The sequence below is a fragment of the Myxine glutinosa genome, chromosome 1 (genome assembly GCF_964187855.1).
Source record: "Myxine glutinosa chromosome 1, kmMyxGlut1.1, whole genome shotgun sequence".
In the NCBI taxonomy this organism is placed as follows: Eukaryota; Metazoa; Chordata; class Myxini; order Myxiniformes; family Myxinidae; genus Myxine; species Myxine glutinosa.
The window spans coordinates 55,879,123-55,903,815 of NC_136261.1; the positions used below are offsets into that span (position 1 = coordinate 55,879,123).

Sequence of the window (24,693 nt, forward strand, 5' to 3'; positions counted from 1 at the left end):
CCAACCCGTACATTCGCCCTCTCGACTCAAGCTCACTCGGTACAAAAGCCTCGCACAAATTACACCGTGAAGGCCCAATGGTCATGTCTATGCCACAAATCACAGGCGCACTGAATTGAAAATATATAGAACGCTCATACTCCGTGAAAAGTGAAGCCGCCGTGTCGCCATCTTTGTCAGCACGACTCGATCAAACTCGCTTCGCGGATCTCGATTTGTGCGGCAATAAACTGCTCCAATCGGTTACGGAAGGGTTGTGGAAAGACGTTTCACAGCTGTTTCAAAGACATTTAATTCATATCGCACAAAATCGATACAAAACACGATCGCATAAAAGGTGAAAAAACGTGTGACGTGTGACGGGATGGAACATCACGTGATCGCTCTGAGCGAATCAGTCTGGTGGCGGGAATGGAACATCACGTGATCGCTCTGAGCGAATCAGCGAGCTGCTCTGGAACCGGCTGAGATTAGCGGGTACTTCGCTGAAATGCGCTGAGGTAAATATGAATAAAAAATATGGATCGTCAAATATTTTGAGTTCGGCCATGTTCGTCCCAGGCTCAATGGCCATGTCTATGTCAAATATCAAGCACGTAAGCCTCTCTGTTTAGGAGTCTATTGGTAACATTACACACACACACACACACACACACACACACAAATGGTGTTTTATATATATAGATATATATATATATTGTTATGGATCTCGGACGTCGGCGCTCCCCTTATCAGGGGGGGGGGGGGGGGGGTTAATCCCCTTGTCTTTTTATCTGGCCGACCCGAGTCCTTAGTAGTTATAACGTTCCTTCCGGCCGGTGGTAAGTAGGGTTGTTGGTCGAGTCATAGTCCAATTACCTAAGTACTACCACCGGCCGTAAAGCAAGGAGATAACTCCCGCTCAAAACCACGGATATGATGGAAAATGCCGAGCGGATAGCAATCCGCGTTCGGAAACCGTCAACAAAGTGACCTAAACCCGATTCTCAGTGGTTCCTAATCGTGCCACGTTTACCCAATTAGAGAAAAGACGAATGCGATCGGACAAAAGGAAACCAGAAAATAGGAAGAACAAAGGTTGATTTATTAACAATGTGCAAAGAAAGAAGAAGAGGAAACGAAAGGAATATACAAGATAGGAAGAGGAAGAAGCAGCACACAGGGCAGTCTTAAAACAGTCTTATCCTTAATACCCAGGACAACGGGCCCGTCTCAGACACTCACACGGGGATTGTAGATGGGAGGGCGGAAGGTCCGGCGCATGGGGTCCAGGCTCCGGTCGGCTCCCGTCCAGGCTCCGGTCCAGCGGGGCGAAACCCGGCAGGCAGCTCCGCATGTAGTTGAATGCGACCGGACAATTATATAGCGGGCGGAAGCTGGTGTCCTGCGTATGTAATATGTGTACACTTGTGCCAAACGCCCTCTCTCTCCCCAATGTCCTCTTTAACAAGTGCGCCCTTCTTCTTCTCAGTCCTTCTCCAAGCCACCCTTCCAACACGTCCTCTTTAACAAATGCCGGCGCATGAGTCTCCTGAAAGGGCTTTACGTTCGTGCTTTTTTAATGCAAGCAACGATCGCCTCCGCGAGCCCAAAAGCCACGCCTGCCAGCGATGTCCCTTCAGCCCTGGTTGGCTGGTGAGGGCTTACCGGCTCCGCCTTTGATGGCTGGATGACGTGGCTACACCTTCTTCTTGGCGTTCCGTCCCCTTTTTCCGGGCCTCACCGCATGGCTTATGGCGGCGTTTGAGCGAGCTCCAGCTCAAGGCAGCGAACGCTGCTAACAAAGGCGCGTAACAAATTGGGAGAGCCATCGGGCAGACTGGAGGGCGCGTAATGGCGTCGCTTGGAGAGGGAGGTTGCAAACTGAACGGAATGGGGCCTAACTTCTTATTTGATTGGCACAACGCAGATTCAACTATTGGAAACACGGCCTTATCTAATACACATACTAATGAAATAACTGAAGTCCTATGGTGGCCTACGTGTTGCTTGTGGCCTAACTATGGGGTGCAACCTTTAACCATTTAATGATGTCATATTTACACAAGAGTGTGGGTTCTAAAACCACAACAATATCTATATATATATATATATATCTATATATATATATATATCTATATATATATCTATATCTATATATATATCTATATATATATATATCTATATGTATATATATATATATATATATATATATATATATATATAATATATATACATACATATATATATATATATATATATATATATATATATATATATATATATATATATATATATAATATATATATATATGGAAGACTACTCATCGCAAGTGCCGGGAAAAGGTGGCATAGGATCGCTCCCCCTCCCCCCATTCTCTTCCCTCTCGCCCTCCCCCCTCAACCCTCTCCCTCACCCTCACCATGCCCCCGTCTCCCCTCTATTCCCCACTCATTTCACGTGCGTTTGAATGGAATACGTAAAGATGCCAATGGTTTTTTCAACCAAGTAAATCGATGATTACCTTTCCAACGGTAGGTAATCAGGTGAAGGTACAGGGCAGGAGTTAGAGTTCAAAACAGACATTTTTGGGAGCGAAATATGTTGCCAGGGAAATAAGATGTCGTGGAGTGCGGACAAACACCGGAACACTCCGCTGGGACCCATATCAATAACAATCGCTGCATGGACAGCGATCTTACGCACGTGTGGCACCACTTCATTAATAAACAATGAATATTAATAGAGATGCATAATAAAAGAATACTGGATTTTTTTTGTTCTTTATACATCATCAAGCCTCGTGGAAGAGCAAGAACACAGAACAGACAATGACGTTCACGGGAGAAACTAAAGTTGACACAAAAAGTGGAATCCAAATCCAAAAAGATCACTACCGGTGAATCCCTGGTTGGTAATAAAATAAAGTCAAAATACGGTGCAAAATAAAATCAGAAAGTCAAATATATCAGCTTTTAATAAGCTGATACAATATAATCATAACGGGTGCACAAAACTCAACGAAGCACAGAGGATTATACACACAAAGTTATGGATTATGTCCGATTCATTATTCAAAATTATTATTCGGGAACGGGTCGCAATGAGATTCCAAACATGAACGGTTCAAAGCTTATGGCGGGATAACCCTCCTTCCTTCCGTGCAGGTGCTGCTTCATCAGGATGAAGATTACATGGGCGGTGCATAGGCAAACAACGCTGGCTTGATTGCTCGATGCCTCAAAAATATAACAACTCGGGTTATGTAATGAAGCCGAAACATTCGATTGCTTATGTGCATATATAATACATTGTAGCGGTTCCCGCTGAATGTACACAATCGCCTTGCACCTGGCAGGACGCGGCCAGGGCGCGATCGCAATGCCGGGCTCGTCCGGACGGGCCCAGACGCGCCTCTCCCGGGGCATGCCCGGACTCGCTGTTCCCGGGCACGCCCGAACCTCCCGGGCACGCCCGGTCTCGTCTTTCCCGGGCATGCCCGCTCTCCACCTTTCCAGGGCTCGCCCAGAGCGCCCGGGCAATGCCCAGCCTCAACTTGCCAGGGCCGCGTGCCCGGGCATGTCCAGACTCGCCTTTCCAAGGCTCGCCCTTGACACCCGGGCACGCCCCGGTATAGCTTTTGCCGGGCAAACTTCCCGACATAAATGTGTATATATATTGCTGCCCGATAAACGGGCTTTTCAGAATACCTGAGCTGTTTTGTTTCAATAAAGCAACTCGGGACGAATTCCGTCTTTGGTCGCGTCAATTCTTTCGACTCGCGTTGGAGCGCAGCTCCTTCAACATCATGTTTATATAGCTTGGATTGATTCCAATTCCACAGGGCCAAAAATGAATTGTCCTATAGACCAGTAGGCTTGAAGCCTGAGGCCTACACAAACTGTGTTTCAGAATGTCTGTTGACGCCGATGGGCTGCAACCTTTCGACATTTGACGATGCTTAAAATAGACACTGTTGGTCTTTTTCACACTGATGAGTAAAGTTGCAGGGAACTCATGGCGATTGTGAATATAACACTTCTGTTTGGAGCAGTTTTACTTCATGTCCCATGGAGCATATTATTTAATTATATATATCAGGTTTTTAAAAGGTTTTTTTCTGAATTATTTTCCGATTTCACTCTAGATTTCAACATAATTATTGAGGCCATGAGTTCCTATCGTAAAAATATCGAATCAAATTTCAAATGCCAGCTTTTAATAAGCCTACACCATAATCTTACCAGGAGCCAATCACTTACCAGGAGCCTCACACAGCCAATCAGCGTAACAGGGATGGACAAATGGACAGCCATCAGCGTCTTACATATACATATATATTTTGTTACGGTTTTTAGAACCTTCACTTTGTAAATTTAGTAGTAAATTTCCTGTGTACATTTCCCCTTAATTGGCTGTTAATTGAAATAAGTGCACTTTAGCTAGTCCATGTACAAGCACGTAGCCAATCATAGAACCTCTTTATAGTTATTTCATTAGTCTGTGTTTCAGATAAGGCTGTGTGTCCAATAGTCGATCTTACGTTGCACCAAAATCAAATAAGATAGATCCCCTTTCGATGGCCCCAGAACCTCCATTGCCAACTGCATTGCCTCCATTGCCAACTGCATTGCCTCCATTGCCAACTGCATTACCTCCATTGCCAACTGCATTGCCTACATTGCCAACTGCATTGCCTACATTGCCAACTGCATTGCCTACATCACCAACTGCATTCGCCGCCATTCAACATGTGCTCCAACTCGGAGCAGAAGGGCGTGGCCCCACCTCGTCATCAAGGGTGGAGCCCCGAACGACCAACCAGAGATCAGGGGTATGGCTTGAGAGGCATGACCAAGGAACATCGAGCAGTTTCGCGAACGTTCCAGGGTGTGGCACTATATAAACCGTTGCGCAGAGCCCCCACCTCAGTTGAGGAGTTCCGTGGCAAGCAGTTCTGCAAGAGAGTTTTTGAGGGAGGTGCTTGCGCAGGTGGCGGTCCTGCTGAGAGCTTCGGAGATGCATGAGGTGGAGACGCGCAAACCTACAAGGCTACAGACAACAGCAAGTGCGGGCACGCGAACATCGACATGCCGCGATCCTCAGACCTCCCTGTCGCCTGTTCTGTGGACCAGATTGCGGTGGAGTCGGCGGCAGCTCACCTCCAGTCTGCCGTCCTGCACGAACCCTTCTCTCCCTCCAGCCAATCCAACCTGCAATTCCCCATTCGTGTGAGTCTGCCCATCATCTGTCCTCTGTGTTGTCTGGGATATAAGTTAAGTTTGTATACGGATTTGCCCTGTGTATCTGCTTCTTCCTCTTCCCTGTAAATTACTTCGTTCTTCTTTTCTTCTTTGGGTTTGTGTAAATAATAATAAATATCTGTTCCTCCATTCTTTGATTTCTTCTTTCTCATCCGATCGCTTTAGAGATTTCCCAATTGAGTTCCTGTGGTGCGATTTCGGCCAGCGCTTCGCAATCGGGTTTAGTCATTGTTAAACGGCTCGCGCCGCAGTTCGCTTCGCTCGGCGCAACCAACCAATTATGCTGTGGCACGAGCGGGAGCATTTCCTCGCTGACGGCCGGTGGTAATACTTAGGTATTAAGACTAATTAGGCTTACGACCCAACGTACCATCGGCCATCAGTGACGTCATACTTCCAGGACTGGGGGAATCGGCCAGTGTAGAAAACAAGGGGATTGACCCCCCCTTGGTAAGGGGAGCGCCGACCCCATATCCGTAACAATATTATATATAGAATGTTAGGGTGGTCCAAGAATTTGAAGATTGGATTTTCATTTCTCCACAAGCCTGCCCCTATTCCTATTGAAGAAAGTAGTTCGTGTTGAAAGGTTGAGCTTGATTGGACAATATTTAGAGGTTGCTCAAAATGTTGACAAATTTTAATGAATAATAAGATACAGAATTTTTGGCATCATACATCAATTCATAGATAATAATTATCTATTTTCAATTACTCTAATTATTTATTATTGTTATTGTTGTTGTTTGTTTGTAAACTAATAAATATTTATGTACAATATACCATTGTACAATGTACATGTATGTTCAATTGTTCATTGTTCATTGTTCAATGTTCATTCAAATAGTCAAATTAAGATTAAAAACAAAACAGTAGATTAAACATTCATGTATTAATTTGACAATGAATCATTTATCGGAAAAAATAAATCATCCATCAGAAAACATAAAATATCTATCAGAGACGATAAATATCTATCAGATTGTGCAAAAGCACTGCCCACAAACATAGCACACCGATTTGAGAGATTTACTCTGTCCAGAGTTGCCACTATTGCTGGAGTGATCACCTTGATGGGAGCCTTTTTCGCCCGTTTGGCAGAACATGGACTTTGGAGTTTGAATTCATTGCCCCCTGAATCGGAGCTTTCAATCTCAGACTCATCATCATCATCAACCACAGCCGATATTGATGGAACAGATTGCATTGCTGTTAGATTCTCAGCAGCACGTTTCTTCTTTATTTTATCTTCATTCTCAAGCCTGATACGCTTTCTGTTCTCCTTCACTGCCAGAGTGTTGTCCACAGATACCATACGTGAACTTGAGGGATCATCACGCTGCATGATAAGGAATGCTTTGTCTTCTTCATTCGTCATTTTCTCAAGCGCATCATTTGGTGAGATATCGAAGAGGGATTGAAGATCATCTTTGAACATCTGCTCCTTCACTCTGTAGTTTTCGAATGTCTTGGTTCTATTTTTCTTTACCAGTTTGTAGGCATCATACAACTTCAAAAGTTGGCGCTCACAGGAATCTACTCTCTGCACTGGAATTCGTGCTTTCTCCCAGTATGCACACACAGCTTGTACACTACGTTTGGCATGTTCACGAACTGTATGGTGTTCTTGTATGTGATGGTACACCATTTTCTGCAATATGTGTCCTTTGGTTGGTTGTCCCCCACATATTATTTCCTTTTCAGACTTGCCCAGCAACCAAACTGTGGAAGAGCTGCGAGTTTCTGCCATCTGAAAAAAACAGGATAAATTAAAAATGTTATTTTTTGAGCAACCTCTAAATAAGTTCCAATTGACCTCATATTTGGTTCATATGATCTTTATAAACATATAATAGGAACAAGGGCAGCCTTGTGGAGCATGGATTTTTAATAGTATTAAATATTACACATATCTGTGGACCACCTATCTTCTACTTACTTTTTCCACATGCGAAATTTGCATTCATGTTTATTTAAATTATACAATGGACTACAAAATGTAAATGTTTCATGATATTTGTTATGTGATATCACCTTTATCTTTCAATATTGCTGAAATGAAGATCAAATAGCTGTATGTTGAAATATGTTGTAAAAGTCAAAACTTTACATGGGGTGTACTTACTTTTTCACGTGACTGTGTGTGTATATATATATATATATATATATATATATATATATATATATATATATATATATATATATATATATATATATATATATATATATATATATATTATATATATATATATATATATATATATATATATATATATATATATATATTTATATATATATATATATAATCGGGAGATTAAATCAGACACGGACGTAGCTTCAGGACGTCGATCTTTAATTTTCGACAAGCTTTCGACCAACAAAGGTCTTCTTCTTAGTCGTCCCCAAGTTCAGCGGAAGTTTCTTAGTCTTCGGGACGACTAAGAAGAAGACCTTTGTTGGTCGAAAGCTTGTTGAAAATTAAAGATCGACGTCCTGAAGCTACGTCCGCGTCTGATTTAATCTCCCGATTATTTATTTAATGCAAATGAGATGCCCTGCTCGTACTGTGGAGTTTCTAATATTTCTCACAGTTATATATATACAGACTTGGCATTTAATATGGAATTTCTTTTTGGGGGGGTGAACTTACTGTTCAAGATGACTTAGAACCAAAAGTTCATTGGAATTATATTGAAATTATTCTAGATTTTGTTAATGTGACCTTTAAAAGAAACAAAAACCACATTTGACATTTCGAAGCAAATAAATTGATCCTTGAAAGTGATGTAAACTGATATCGAACTCAATTCACGGACAGTACTTTGTTAAACTTCTGTACGTTTTCCAGAAGTATCTCTTTATTTTGCACATTTGCCAAAAAAAATTTCAACAAAAACAAAAGCTAAATTATGACTGGGATTATGGACAGTAATATTACAGTTCAGTACTTCGTGTAACCACCACGAGCATTCAGGAGAGCACGTACACGTCGAGGCATGCTGTTCACAAGATTTGCCAAGGTTTGGACAGGAATCGCTTGCCATGCAGTGACAATAGTCTGCTGCAATTCACGCACAGAGGCAGGCTGCTGGTGCAAGTTGTCGATTTGACGTGTTAATTCTGCCCACAAGTTCTCTATCGGATTCATATCCGGGGACATGGCAGGCCACTCCATATGCTCTACACCACGGTCAGCAAGAGAGTGTTGGATCATGACAGCACAATGAGGCCGTGAATTGTCATCTTGGAAGACAAAGTTTACTCGAAAGGCTGCACGAGCAAATGGAAGCAATGTTTCTTCCAGAATGACCCTGTACTTGAACTGGTTCAGGTTTCCATTCAGAACAACCAGGTCAGTTTTGCCCCCTGCATGAAAAGCAGCCCAAACGGTCACCCCACCACCTCCAGCTTGGACTCTTGGCACTATACAATCTTCGTTGTGGGCTTCATGCACTTGTCTGCGCACTCGGACGCGGCCATCTTGACGATAGACGAGAAATCTAGACTCGTCACTGAAGGTAACATGATTCCAGTATCCTGGCTGCCATTGACGGTGCTCTCTGGTCCACTGCAATCGGCGCTGGCTGTGTTGTCTGGTCAGGCATGGCTTTCTCAAGGGATGCCTGGCACGATAGCCTGCTTGAACCAGTCGTTGGTTGACTCGCCTTCTGGATACAGGCACATTTGTCAGTTGCTGCCACTCAGCCCTAAGCCAATTAGCTGACTTGGTACGGCCATTGCAGACTAACCGGTGCAGCTGGCGATCATCTCTCCTTGTGGTTCTGCGTGGACGTCCTGGCCTCGGTATTGTAGTAGGGACACGCCTCTGAGCATTTCGTTTCAGGATCTTTGACACCTGACCTTGAGTGATGCCATACTGCCGAGCAATAGCACGCTGTTTCATGCCAGAATTTCGTAAAGCCACCACTCCATGACAAACAGCATTGTCAAGTTGACGGACCATCTCCAGAGGAAGCGGCAATAACTTTTGTAGACGTGCAGCAGTTGTTTTCCACTAATACAGAACGCAACAACCCTTATATACCCGATTGTGAAGCCAATCGTCAAATGTACCTGTCCTTACATTTTGTCATGCCACCTGTGATATAATCCTGTTATTGACCTCTTGCTGCGATAGACAATCAGTGACATGGTTCTTTCAACAAAGACATCACCGATGGGTAAAATAAACTCACCAGATTGATATACTGAGTTCAGAAAGTAAACCCAACTCAAGAAAGAAAAAAAATTCCATATTAAATGCCAAGTCTGTATATATATATATATATATATATATATATATATATATATATATATATATATATATATATATATATATATATAGATATATATATAGATATATATATAGATATATATATATAAAAAGACAGATTGTTGGAACCATGCCTTACTTTGTTAAAAATAAACATTGCTGAATATTTCCATTGTTTTATAATCATTCAAATAGGCAGACAAGTTGTATTAACCCTCAAAATAAGGTTCTTGTAACCACATTTTTGCAAGAATCCACAATGATTTGAATGAGATCTGGTGTAAATGCAATGAGAATCCCATCAGAATGTTTTTTTTTTATCAGGGAACAAGCAATCTAGTATAACTAGACGAGTTGAGTGTGTGTGTGCTTGTTCATGTATGGCATGTTTTTTGTGGAGTTTTACTATAGCTGGAATGTCATATGTGATATTCTAGTGATGTGGAATGTGATACACCAAGTGATTGTTATGATGATGTCCTGAGTTGATGGGGATTAATTAACTACAAAGAATTTGGAAGAATCCCCAGGTTTTAAATGCACACTGTGGCGGACACGAAAGCACTGACGTGGTGACATCACCCCGCACACCAAGTGGGGGTGGGCCACGCCCGGGAGAGAGGCGTGGCCTCACGATATACACTGGGCGCGCAGCCCTGAGCAGCTCAGTGTTACAGTGAGCTCTTGAATAAAGACTCTTACAAGTTACCGCGTTGTCCGCTTCCTCCTTGCTCACAAGCAGCGCGCGTAACACCGTGCTTTACTGGTGACCCTCGACGTTGGATCTGCCGTAGCGATCCTTCCAAGCACGACGCCATTTCCATGGCCAACAACGCGATGTCGGTTAAACTTCCCCAATTTTGGGAGGCCCAGGCCGAAGTTTGGTTCATCCAAGCCGAAGCCCAGTTTCAGCTTTGGCGCCTCACCGGCGACGACACGCGCTACTGCCACGTCGTCGCCTCCCTCGGGCCCGGCACGGCCGCTCGAGTTGTGTCCGTCCTTCGCCACCCACCGGACGGCCACAAGTACGAGGCACTCAAGCGGCTGCTCCTAGCCACGTTCGGCCTTATGGAGGACGCACGGGCCGACCGCCTCCTGGATCTCCCCGAGCTCGGCGACACGCGCCCGTCGGTCCGAATGGACCATATGCTGTCACTGTTGGGCGACGAAGCCCCTGGTTCTCTATTCCGGGCGCTTTTCCATCGCCAACTTCCAGCACAGGTACGCCTCGCGTTGGCCGGGACCGTGCTAACGGAACCCCGAGCATTGGCCGCCGAGGCGGATAGGTACTTCGCGGCTTCGGACACGCGGGCGAGAGTCGGTGCGGCCCACCTCGTGGATCCCGAGGCTGATGCTGATCCATGGCATCAGCTTCCACAGCATACACAGCATGCTGATACGCACCTCGTGGCCGCCGCCACGCCCCGCCCACCGCCGCGGCGAAAACCGCCACCGTGGAGAAAACCGCCGGCTCCACCGGCCTGGCGGAGCCAGCCGCACTCCTCCAGCTCCACCACCTGGTGCTGGTTCCACGCCAAGTTCGGCCACGAGGCTCGACAGTGTCATCCACCATGCTCCTTCAACAGGTCGGGAAACGCCCGGGCCGGCGCTCAATAGTGGCAATGAGCGCCGGCCGTTCGAGCAGCCTGCTGTTCATAACGGACACCTTATCCGGGCGCCGTTACCTGTGCGACACCTGGGCGGCAGGTGAGTGTCGTTCCTGCCGGCACATCGGACAAGCACGCCGCGGGCGGGGGCCCCGCGCTGCTTGCCGCGAATGGGACGCCCATCCGTACGTACGGAAAACGCTGCCTCTCTCTGCGGTTTGGAGGGCAGGTTTTCCAATGGTCGTTCGTCACCGCCGACGTGCCCATGGCATTGCTTGGCGCGGACTTCCTGTGCGCCAATGGGCTCCTGGTCGACGTAAAGCACAGACGTCTTGTCCAGGCCGAGATGTTCAGCTCGCTCGCTTGTGTGCTGCCCAGCTCGTCGAGCAGCTCACCGAGCGGCTCACCAAGCGGCTTGCCAAGCGGCTTGCCGAACGGTTCGGTTCCGGCCACGTTGATCTGTACGCTTCTGGCAGCGGACGAATTCACCCGCCTCCTCGCCGGCTTCCCGGCCCTCACGCGGCCCACCTTCTCGGCGGGGGCCGTCAAGCACGGGGTGGCCCATCACATCCCCACCGTCGGGCCACCGGTCTACGCCCGGGCACGCCGCCTCGAGCCGACGAAGCTGGCGGTAGCAAAAGCGGAGTTCGCTACCCTGGAGCGACTCGGCATCGTTCGGCGCTCGGAGAGTGGTTGGGCGTCGCCGCTGCACATCGTGCCGAAGCCCGGCGGGGGATGGCGACCGTGCGGGGACTATCGCCGTCTCAATGACGCCACCACCCCCGACCGCTACCCCGTCCCCCACATTCAGGACTTTTCCGCCCGTTTGGCGGGCATGTCCTTCTTCTCGAAGGTGGACCTAATACGCGGCTACCATCAGGTCCCCGTCAGGCCGGAGGACGTCCCGAAGACGGCGGTCATCACGCCGTTCGGACTCTTCGAATTCCTGCGGATGCCCTTCGGTCTGAAGAATGCGGCTCAGGCGTTCCAGCGGCTGATGGACAGCGTCCTGCGCGACTTGGATTTTGTATACGTCTACCTGGACGATATCCTCGTCACCAGCGCGTCCTGCAAAGAGCCCCTACACCACCTCCGCACGCTCTTCGAATGCCTGGGCCAACATGGCCTGATTGGGAACCCCACAAAGTGCCGGTTCGGCGTCGCCGTAATCGATTTTCTGGGGCAGCGCGTCACCAGGCACGGAGCCGTCCCACTGCCGGCCAAGGTGGAGGCGGTGAAGGGGTTTCCGCGCCCTCGCACGATCAGGGGGCTGCAGGAGTTCCTGGGCATGGTGAATTTTTACCATCGGTTCCTGCCCCGTATCGCCCAGCTCCTGCGCCCCCTGCACGAAGCTCTCCGAGGTAAGCCGGGCAAAGGTGATGTTACCTGGACTGAGCAGATGGACGCGGCGTTCACGGGCCCGAAGCTCACCTTGGCTAACGCCACCATGCTCGCGCACCCGGTGCCCGATGCAGGAGACCGCCCAGAGGTTCGCCCCGGTGCCAACGGCATGCCACGGGCACCCACCGACGCACGTCACCCCGGAGCTTCGCACGGCGGAGTACGTCTTCGTCCGCCACGATGCCCACCGGACACCACTGCGGCCCCCGTACGACGGGCCTTTCCGCGTGCTGGAGACCGGGGTGAAGCACTTCACCCTGGACATCGGCAGTACTCCTGACCGCGTTTCTGTGGACCGCCTCAAGCCGGCCCACCTCGACGTGGACCATCCACCGCCAGTGGCCCGACCCCCACTTCGGGGCCGCCCCCCTGCGGGCGGACCCCCGGCACCACCCAGCCCCGCTGCCACGCCGCCCCCCGGTCCTGCACCCATCCCAGGGGCAGCCGGAGGCATCCCAGATGGCATCCATGCATCCCAGACGCCGCCGGTCGCCAGGGGGCGCTTCGGCCGGGTCATCCGTTTGCCCCACAAACTGACCCTTCAGGTGCGCGGGGATTCTGGGGGTCGCGTGTGGCGGACACGAAAGCACTGACGTGGTGACATCACCCCGCACACCAAGTGGGGGTGGGCCACGCCTGGGAGAGAGGCGTGGCCTCACGATATACACTGGGCGCGCAGCCCTGAGCAGCTCAGTGTTACAGTGAGCTCTTGAATAAAGACTCTTACAAGTTACCGCGTTGTCCGCTTCCTCCTTGCTCACAAGCAGCGCGCGTAACACCGCGCTTTAACACTATGTTAAGGTGTATAAAGCAGCTCAATAGGTCCTTCCATGGCACGGCATTATAATTACAAAATAAATAACATAAACAATGATAACATTGTAAGAAAGCATATATATTAATTTAGTAATAATATTAACAACAATAATAGTACTATTATCTGACAATAATAATCACGGATGTATAATCCCTGCCTGGCCCAAACACATCTGTGCTTGCTGAAAGTCAAGCTAATGCTCAAACAGTACAGCAGAAGGGCAAACTAATTAAAAACACAGGCATTAATCTTCATAAAGACTATAAATGGGAGAACCGAAGTGAATTACAGTGAGATGCGAAAATAAAAGAAATCTTTTCAGGTCGACAAACAAGCTCATGCAGTTTCATGGGTTTAAAATGGACGCAAGTGCTTGTAAGTGGAGTTGAAAAGGTGGGGTGAGGGTGTGGTGGAAGTACAATTAAATTTTACTGATTAGCCCAAGGTTTCACATAGTCTCACCCCACTTGTAAAGCTAAATCACTTTAGTCTTCCCGGTCTCGGTCTAAGCACGAGAAGAAAGGAAAACTGAGAGCAGAACAGAAAACAAAAAGGAAAACTGAGAAAACACTAAATTGTGAAGAAGTAAAAGGAAAAACGAGAGAATGAGGAAAGTTGTGGGTGGAGGAGGGAACAGAAAAGGAAGTCTTCCATAAGAGAAAGATCATACGGCATTGAGATGACCCCAAGTATAGTAATTGGGTGAAGAATCAGGATGATGGTAATTGAGGTACAGGTGTATGGAAGTGGCATGAAAAACCTGAGGGGTGTGTACTAGGCTGGATATAGTGTGTCTGCACTTAAAAAAACAGTTTTAAGTATCTCCTCAAGGTCCTCCATCACATCTCATTTGGTCACATCCGTAATGCCATTTTTGCCCTTTGCCAATCACCAGGTTGCACCAGTTAATCCAGTACCCCCATTTCTGGTTGTCCTTAAGTTCAAGCTTTTTGCTCAACTGCACAACTTTATCCCAAATTTGTATTGCCTTTGGGATATTCCCGATGAGCGTGTCCCCCGATGCTTTCAAGATGACATTACATCACAATCTCGTATCAATTCCCATACTGTATCTAAGCAAGTTTTCTATTCTTGCTGAACCATGGTCTCTTTGTCTAACCGCAACTTAGACAAAGAGGCCGTGGTTCAGCAAGATGCCTCAGCATCAGTTCCTTTAAAAAGTCCCAACAGAACTATAAAGAACAACTTTGGGGTATAAAGTTAAAAAAATCATTTGAAAATGATTGTGTTGTGCAGGGTTGTAGTAGACCTGCATTGTTATGATGCTTGACATTTGTAAATGAAAAGGAATAAATTATGAGGTGATGATTAAATAGTACTTAGTGATTAATAAATCAAGTACAACCTTGATCATGATTTCAACACGGCTGTGTGAATATTTCTCGATCATTGACTCGATCCAGATTAACGGCTTCACCTGGGAGGGAGACATCATAAATATTAAGTCAAGGTAAAGTTTCATCACTTTGAAACTTGATCTTACTCAAGTGCTCCTTGAATGGACTGAAGAGATGGAAATCACACAGTGACATATCTGGACTATACTGATGGTGGATTAGAAGCACTTCCTATCCCAAATGCCTTCTCTTAAAACAGGAAGGTTTTTGGGACACCTTATGACTTAAATTATTGAATTTCAGGTGCAAATCAATCATGGTTTCCACAGTCGCAACAACGACACGCTGTTTTGCTGCAATATCATGCAATTACGTGTCCATTGCCCCAAAACAATTGAATATCACCAGTAAAGTTTGAAGGAGTCACGTCAGAAAATGGTTCCAGATGAGCATTTTGTGAACCATTTGGTGAAGTTTCATGAAGATCGGTTTAAAATTGTGACCTGTAGGCAATATAAGTGAGCGGACAGACAAACTGTTACTTGACAAGTAACAAACAGACAGACTAACAGACAGACTAACAGACAGGGGAGAAAACATAACCTACAGCCACCTTCGTGGCGGAGGTAATAAAGTAAAGGTTTTAAAGATAGTAGAAAAAAAAATTCTGGAAGTTTACCGCCGTTGATGCAGCGTTTTTACACCCCCTTATTTAACGAGTTACATTAGTTCTTCGTACCTGTTGTTTGTGTCCTTTATGACGGCCGTAAAACAGTAAGTTTCCTGTTTGGAATGATTTTCAGTTTTGCTTGACTGCCAGGCAGACAGACAAGGTAAAAAAATTTTTTCACTCCTCTCTGTGCATGCGCGATCAGGACAAATTCAGAGCCAAAGTACTGCTAAATTTCAGGATCGTTTTCTGATTCATGCTCCGATTTGTGTTCAAAATACAGTCACGCAAAAAAGTAAGTGCACCCCATGTAAAGTTTTGACTTTTTCAACATATTTCAACATACAGCTATTTGATCTTCATTTCAACAATATTGATAGTTGATAGATAAAGGTGATATAATATAACAAATATCATGAAACATTTACATTTTGTTGTCCATTGTATAATTTAAATAAACATAAATGCAAATTTCGCATGTGGAAAAAGTAAGTACACCCCGACCTTTATCACGACTTCAAATACCTAAAATTAGAATCAGGTGCACCGGCTCAGGTGCAAATGATTAGAACATCGTTAGAGACGATCTTGGAGGAACCTGTCTTATTTAAACCTCAGACATTTAGTTTGGTTTGCTCTTTGTTGTTGAAGTGTGCAGTTTCACCATGCCTAGATCAAAAGAGCTCACCGAGGCCTTCAGAAAGAAGGTTATAGATACCTACGAGTCTGGGAAAGGATTTAAAAAGATCTCCAAACAATTTGAAATCAATCGTCCGACTGTCCGGAAGATCATCTGCAAGTGGAGAAGATTCCAAACAACTGCCAACTTGTTCAGGCCAGGCCTCCCCAGCAGGTTCAGCCCGAGAGCAAACCGCAAGATGCTGAAAGAAGTCTCTAAGAACCCCAGAATGTCATCACGGGACCTACAGGTAGCTCTTGCCACTGTTGATGTCAAAGTGCACGAGTCTATCATTAGAAAGAGGCTGCACAAATTTGATCTACATGGGAGGTGTGCCAGGAGGAAACCTTTGCTGTCCAAAAAGAACATCAGGGCAAGACTAAAGTTTGCCAATGAACACCTAGGGAAAGACCAGCGGGGTGTACTTACTTTTTCACATGACTGTATAACATTCAATTAAAATCAAGTTGTTCCGCAATCATAAACTGATGTTTGTATACATACAGACAGAAGTGACCCAATTGCTTAACCCCCTTTTTGTTTCATGTGTGTGGAGTAACCAACTAATGCGGTGCATACAATACGCTGTACAAGTGAATCGTGAGTAATAACCGAAGCGCGCACATACGGTAAATGCTCACATGGGTTTGCAAGCGGTAAGTCAATAACTCAAACTCTCCATCCGGTGGGATGAAGGAAATGGTTCTGTCGTTGTCAAAGCGAGAGAGTCGGACACACTGATGAAACTTCACATCCTCCAGTTCCACAGCCGGTGATGACTTCGAACCTGTGGACGATAAGATAAATAGGAAGTTTGGATTGTATGAGCTTCTCAGAACCAGTGGAAAAATGTAACATCATGCCATTTACCTTATTGGTCACCACAAACTTGATGACGTGTTATTGCCCAAATCAAACATTTGGAAATAAGACGTAAATGTGAGCAGGGTTTGGAGTTGTCCGAGCCAGCTCAGCTTCTTTACTTTTGGTGGTTGGAGGTTTAAACATTAGACTCCACCAGGTTGGTGACTGCAAACCCTGCACGGTATATTGGTTGGCATGGGGCACCACTTCAGTGCTCCTCACAAAGTCGAGGATCGGGGAGGAGCTAAATCATAGAATGGATCAGGACAATAAAGAACAAATGGAACAATAGAAAGACATATCTCGAGTTTTCGATACAGTCTGGAAAACCGCCTTGCTCTTTAACCTCTCTGCCGATGGAATACAAGTCAAACTCCACACATGGCTTACTGACTTCCTCTACTCTCGTAGCCAACGTGTGGCTCTTTCACTTCCGGCTCTGGTTTTTTTTTTTCGACATGTTGATCAAATCTGCAGCTGCCACTTTAACCTCATTAAAGTTTTTTTCCGAACTGGATTTGTTGTGTTTTCCTGTTATATCTTCATCTCGATGTTGCTGTTTGTGTTTCCGTCCAATGTACCATGTTGAAGATTACCTCGTTGTGCTGTATTTGTCTAATTGGCCCGTCCCTGTGCAGGAGACGGGGTTTTGTAATCACTTCTGTGTGTCTGTCTGTCTGTCTGTCTATGAGTTTGTGCGTCTGTCCGGGCCGTAACTTGTTTTCCATTCGAGCTACTGTCATCAAATTTTCAATAAAGCTTTATTATGATAATACGGAGGAGGAAAATTAATAATTTTGTTAAAAGTTCAAAGGATCAAAGGTCAGTGTCACATAAAATCATCAATTTTCATCCAATTGACCTGAAATTTAAATTTACCACTTGAATTTTGTCATGAAATTTTCAACAAAGCTTTATTATGAGAATATGGAGAAGGCAAATTAATAATTTGGTCAAAGGTCAAAAGGTCAAAGGTCACATAAAATAAACATAATATATATTTACATATCACATAAAAATATAATAAAATATATATTTCACGTGAAAAATAAAAAGGTCACATAAAAAGTCACATACAATTGTCAATTTTCATCTGATTGACCTGAAATTTAAAGAATTTGCATGTTAGGTCACTGAATTGGCTCACCAATCGAAAGCTACAAGCTGATGGGGTTTTTTTTTTTTAGATCAAAAGCAGAAAGGTCAAGGCTGTATAAAATCAAAAACTTTCATTTTGTATTTTTTGTTAAACTGTTTTCCTTATTTTGGGCATGTGGAAGAAGAAGAAGACGTCTGAATACAAAAAGACGCGGACAGGCTTTGCATTTTCAGATGCTTTCTTGTCTGCTTTTGTGTTGTTCAAGGCCTACTTTAGCCACTCCTCAGATAGCAACTGAGAATATTTGGTGTTCCTTTTGTCTCCATTTTCCTCGTTTTGCTTCTTTCTTACAAAATATTTTTCTTCTACTTCCTTAATATTTGGTGTTCATTTTGTCTCCATTTCCTCGTTTTGCTTCTTTCTTCCAAAATATTTTTCTTCTACTTCCTTAATGTACTATTATTTTCATATTTCTTATTATTTTCATATTATTATTTTTCATATTATTATATATATTATTATTTATTATTATTTCATCTTTCATATTATTTTCATATTCATATTTCACTTCCAAAATATTTTTCTTCTACTTCCTTAATGTACTATTATTTTCATATTTCTTATTATTTTCATATTATTATTTTTCATATTATTATATATATTATTATTTATTATTATTTCATCTTTCATATTATTTTCATATTCATATTTCACTTCCAAAATATTTTTCTTCTACTTCCGTAATGTACTTCTACTTCCTTCCTTAACTTCCTATTCCTCTCCTCACTTCCAAAAAAAAAAAAAAAAAAAAAAATCTTTTTCCACCCCACAATCTCATTCCACTTGACTTTCTTTCTGCTTGTACTTCCTGTACTCCATTGTTTTTCCGCTTTTCTCCATGTCTCCAAACTGAACCTTCATTGGAAATAAAGGTTTCTCAAGTTCTCCATTAAAAGCAGAAAAATTTTTTTGATGCTTTACTTTCCTTATTTTTCTGTCAGGAGTACCCCACGTGATCTTTTTTTCAACCAAGATTTATTCCTACTCTTCTTCTTCACAAATATTTATTTCCAAAATGGTCTGTCAGCTAAGCAAATGTTCCACCAACCCTCCTCTATCACCTACAGCACCACCTTTCATCGTGCACCCATCATAAATTCTTACCGCCAAACCCATGATCTTTACCTCCGTTTGTCCCGGTGTGTACCCCGGTTTAGAATAGGTACACCGTATCCCTGCGTGTCGTAAGAGGCGACTAAAAAGGGTTGGCGTCAGGAAGGGCATCCGGCGATAAAAACATTGCCTCAAAAAGAGAACCATGACAATCATAACTACATATGGGCAGGGTACAGCCCAAAGTACCCCGTTGAGGACCCAACTCCCTCTCGTCAAAACTCAAGGTGGGGAACCCGATCGAAGCAAGGGTGGAAATCACTCCATTTATGACGATGAAACGTCTGATGCCCGACGTGGAGATCGGTTTCTGAGGTTTGGGACATGGAATTTAGGGACAATGACAGGGAGATCAGGAGAAGTGGTGGAAGTATTGGTCAGAAGAAGAGTGGACATCTGTTGTGTGCAGGAGACGAGATGGAAGGGAAGTGGTGTGAGAATGGTGAAGGGGAGGCAGGGACAGAAAGACAAGTTTGTGTGGCAAGGGTGCCGGAGGGCGTTCATGGCGTTGGTGTGCTGTTTTCTGAGGAGTTTGTAGACAGTGTGGTGAGTGTGACTAGAGTGAGGGATAGGTTGATGATGGTGAAAATGATGATTGGAAAGCTCTTGGTGAACGTGATCTCGGGATATGCTCCGCAGGTTGGTCGGAGCGATGAAGAGAAGGACAAGTTCTGGTGTGCTATAGAGAAGCTGATGGAAAATGTGAAAGATGAGGAAGTTGTTGTGGTAGGAGGAGACCTAAATGGACATGTGGGAAGGAGTATGGACGGTTTTGAGGGAGTTCATGTGGGTTACGGATATGGTGTGAGAAATGGAGAAGGTGAAAGGATTTTGGAGTTTGCTGATGGAGCTGATTTGTTGATTTGTAATACTCAGTTCCAGAAAGAGGATAATAAGCTTGTTACATACACGTCAGGTGGGTCGACGACAAACGTTGACTACCTGCTGGTTCGTAGGAGAGATAGGGGGCACTTCCGGGACACAAAGGTGATCCCAGGGGAGGAGGCTGTTTCACAGCACCACTTGGTTGTGTGCGACATAAGGGTGAAAGGTGCGAGGAGAGCTCGGCGGGTGAAGTACCAACCGAGAATGAAGGTGTGGAGGTTGAAAGAGGTGACAGTAAGGGAGGCATTAAAAGAGAGGCTGAGTAGGGTAGAGGATGATGTGGTTGAGCTTGAAAGTGCTTGGATGTCAATGAAAGATAGTGTGTTGGGAGCCGTTGGTGAGGTATGTGGATGGACAAAAGGACCACCGAAGAACTCGGAAACATGGTGGTGGGATGATGAAGTTGGAAAGAAGATTGAGGAGAAGAGGAAGAAGTTCAAGGAGTGGCAGAAGGCAGAGGGTATGGGGCCAGAAGAGGCAGAGCATGAATGTTATAAGGCAGCCAAGAAGGCTGCAAAGAAAGAGATAGCAAAGGCACAGAAGGCATGTAGGAAAATGTTCGGAGAACGCTTGGATTTGGAATAGGGTCAGAGAGCGGTATTCAGGATTGCAAAGCAGATAGCGAAAGAGAGGTGTGATGTGATGGGGGTGAGTTGCTTGAAGGATGAAGTGTGACAAATCGTTGTGGACCCAGATGGAATTAAAGGAAGATGAAAGAGATATATGGAAATACTGTTGAATGCAGAGAATGAATGGGATGGCAACATAGAGAGTAACCCAGTTTTAGGACCGGCAGTGAAGATAACCGAGAAGGAAGTTGAAGAAGTGATAAAAGCAATGAAGGGTCGAAAAGCGGGAGGGCCGACGGGAGTTGTTGGAGATATGTTGAAGGCAGCAGGAAGTTGGGGTGTGACGAGAATGACAGAGATCTGCAATCTGGTGGTGAAAGAAGGCCGCATTCTAGTGGATTGGGAACTGAGTACCCTCGTCCCTCTATACAAGGGGAAAGGTGACCCTCTGGAGTGTGGCTTGTATCGAGCGATAAAGTTATTGGAGCATGGAATTAAGGTATTGGAAAGGGTGTTGGAGAGGAGGATAAGGAAGAAAGTGAAGATTGACGAAATGCAGTTTGGATTCATGCCAGGAAGAGGAACGACAGATGCGCTTTTTATTGTGAGGCAGTTGCAGGAGAAGTACATGGAGAAGAGGAAGAAGTTGTTTCTTAGGTTTGTTGATCTGGAGAAAGCATTCGATAGGGTTCCACGTGAAGTAGTGACATGGGCACTGAGGAAGTTAGGAGTGGAGGAATGGTTGATCAGAGTGGTGATGGCAATGTACAAAAGAGCGTGCACAGCTGTAAGGACGAAGGACGGGAACAGTGGGGAGTTTGAGGTGAAGGTGGGAGTGCATCAGGGGTCGGTACTAAGTCCACTACTATTTGTAGCTGTGATGGAGGTGCTGGCTCGGAACGTAAAGGAGGGTTTTCCGTGGGAGTTGTTGTATGCAGATGATCTGGTGTTGATTGCACAAAGTATGGATGGACTGAAGGAGAAGATGATCAAGTGGAAGGAATGTATGGAGACAAAAGGTCTGAAGGTGAATATCGGAAAAACGAAGGTAATGGCAAGTGGTAAAGCATGTGTTGAGGTGGAAAGATCTGGGAAGTGGCCGTGTGCTGTGTGCAGGAAGGGTGTTGGAGTGAATTCCATTCAATGTACAACGTGCGCTGAGTGGGTTCATCAAAAATGTAGTGGTTTTTTTTTTTTTTGGATACAAGATCGAGGCTCGTGAAGGAGCGAACATTTATCACACAGAAAGACAAACCGACAAACCGACACATAACCGACAAACCGACACATAAAACAAAAAGCATCGGGAGCGGTAGACAAGATGGGGAGAGAGGGGGAAGGACACAAACACAACATTTGAGAGCAGGAACCGAGAGACATGGAGACATCGAGAGAACTGTGGGAGGGAGAGGGCTTTGGGGGGGAGGCATGGGAAAGGGGGTGGGAGAGGCATAAAACATATGGACACTGCCAGGACTACCAGGAAAGAAGTTGGAATTACAAACAAGGTGGATCTGGGGTGAATTAGTGGGGGTAGAAAAGATCAAGGTTTTGGATGGGGGAAGATAAGAGATGGTGGTGAACAGCTGTTTTAAAGACCTGGAGGGAGGAGTGGGATTGAAGGGAGTGTGGGAGTTTGTTCCAGAGGCGGGAGAAAAGAGGAATGAAGGAGTGAAGGTGAGCAGAGAGCCGAGATTTTGGCAGTTTAACCATCAGAGGCTTGCTGGCAGATCTTGTGCGACCTGTAGGAATATTTGGGGGACAGAGCACAGAGAGAGCTGGGGGAGCAAGGCTGGAGAGGAGTCGGTAGAAGACAGAAAGACCACCTACCTGCCTGCGGTGAGTGAGTGAAAGGCCCTCAGAGATAGCTTCATCGCGGGAGATTCCAATGATTCTGAAAGCTTTGGTTTCAACAGCGTGAAGCCGAGCTAGGTGTGAGGCAGGAGCACCAGCCCATAGGGGAGAACAGTATTCCATTGAGCTGCGGATGAAAGCCTTGTATGTGGTGAGGAGCTCAGGTGTGCCTAGGAAGGACTTCGCACGACGGAGGATGCCCAGTCGGCGACTGGCTTTGCAGGCCAGCTTGGAAATGTGGTTTTCCCAAGAAAGATCATGGCAGATAGTGAGACCCAAAAGCTTGAGCGACAGAACTTCTTGGAGAGGATTGTTGAGAAAGTAGATGGGAGGGTTGTCCAGTCGATCTTTTCGGAGAGACATAGTAAGAGTGTGAGATTTGTCAGGATTGAAAGACATGTTCCACTTGTTTGACCAGTCTGTGATTTTGTCCAGGTCTTCAGAGAGTGAGGAGGCTGCAGACTGCCGATCTGAGGGAAGAGGAATGGAGCGGCAGGGTTTGAGAGGGTCATTAACCAGTGTGGCAGCTACATTCAAATGTAAGGTGTGCACAGAGGGAGCTGCAGATGGAGGAAATGTTGAGTTGGATCTTGGAGACGGCATGAGGCTGGAAGGTGTGAAAACATTTTGTTACCTAGGAAACATGCTGAATGGAGAAGGTGGATCAGACTCGGCAATAGTTGCTGCAGTGAGATGTGCATGGAAGAAGTTTCGGGAACTGAGTGGCGTACTGACAAGGAGGAGAGTGTCGTTGAAGCTAAAGGGAATGGTGTTTGCTGCATGTGTGAGAAGTGTTATGATTTATGGGAGCGAGACATGGGTAATAAACGTAGAGCAGCAACGAAGGCTGGGAAGGGTGGAAATGTGAATGGTTCGGTGGATGTGTGGAGTATCGTTGAGAGAGAGGAAGACAAATGATGAATTGCGAAAGATGATGGGAATAGAGCCTGTGATGGATGCTGTGAAGGGAAACATTTTGAGATGGTTTGGTCATGTGTTGAGGAAGGATGAAAGTGACTGGTTGAGAAGAGTGATGGAAATAAATGTAGAAGGAAGTCGAGGACGGGGAAGACCGAGAAAGACTTGGCTGAAGATGGTTGATGAAGAAATGCGGGCAAGGGGGTTAACAAGGGGAGATGCAGAAAATAGGGCAAAATGGAGAAGATTGTCATGGGGACCGCAAGGCTAACCGCCGCTCTTGCAGGGAAAATGGCCTTAAAATGCCTGTTGTTGCCTGTTGTCCAATTTGGGAATTTGGAATCAGCATCGCTCCACTTTATGGCCCCTCTTTCTCCTTTCCCTCTCATTCTACCCCTCAAAGCTTATGTCCCCCTTTTCTGCACCCATCCTCACCCCACACATTCAAACCTTTCCCCTCACCCTGCCACCTCAAAGCCACCCCCACACCCTGTCCCCAAGAGCCCCTCACCCCCAGTCCCGCACTGTCCCAATGCTTCTTCCCCTGTTCCTGGAGATCAAAGGTCTCCACTCCAACCTGACAGATCTCTCAATCCAGGCCACTGCCGGTAAACCAGACATCATCTGTTTAACAGAATCCTTACTCCCATCGGACGTCCTTGATTCCTTCGTGTCTCTCACTGGCTCTTGTCTCCTCCAATTTGATAGGCCCGAACCACGCCCTGGCAGTGGAGTTGCACTTTCCATCAACATCTCAATTTCTCACTACCCTTATACTGATCTTGTGCCTCCAAACATCCAGGAGTAACCGGCTGTGACTTCACCTCCACTCCCACCTCTTGTCTGTCTGTGTGTTCTACCCTCCTCCAAAAAGTGATGACTCCATCTACAGACCTATATATCTATCTATATCTATCTATGTCTATCTATATCTATCTATATATATCTATATCTATCTCTCTCTCTCTCTCTCTCTAAAACTTTTAACCACTCATCCGAACTCTCTCTCTCTTCCTCACATGTAGTGATTTCAATTGTCACCATGCAAATTGGCTGGGTGTTGGTACCTCTCTCACCAGCAATAGCATTCCAGCAAAGGACTTCTGTGACTCCATAGGACTGACTCAATCTGTGAACTTTCCAACCCGGATTTCTCCCAATGGAAAATCCTCCCTTCTGGACTTGGTGATTATAACCTTCCCAACAAATGCCAACTATTCCCCCTCTGCTCAAATTGCTTCATTTCATCACATGCTTCATTTCATCATTTCAACTCACTTCAG

The 24,693-nt window shown here is 45.5% G+C and overlaps 1 protein-coding gene across 1 annotated transcript in view; it reads right to left on the minus strand.

The window, feature by feature from the left end:
- LOC137424457 (AP-1 complex subunit mu-1) overlaps positions 1 to 24,693 on the minus strand; it is a 100,006-nt gene that overhangs the window by 22,896 nt on the left and 52,417 nt on the right. Inside the window, exons 7-8 of the mRNA XM_068111929.2 lie at positions 16,690 to 16,835; positions 14,708 to 14,779 (exon numbers count right to left, since the gene is read on the minus strand). Coding sequence (XP_067968030.1) covers positions 14,708 to 14,779; positions 16,690 to 16,835 — 218 coding nt within the window. The remainder of the gene's footprint in view (positions 1 to 14,707; positions 14,780 to 16,689; positions 16,836 to 24,693) is intronic.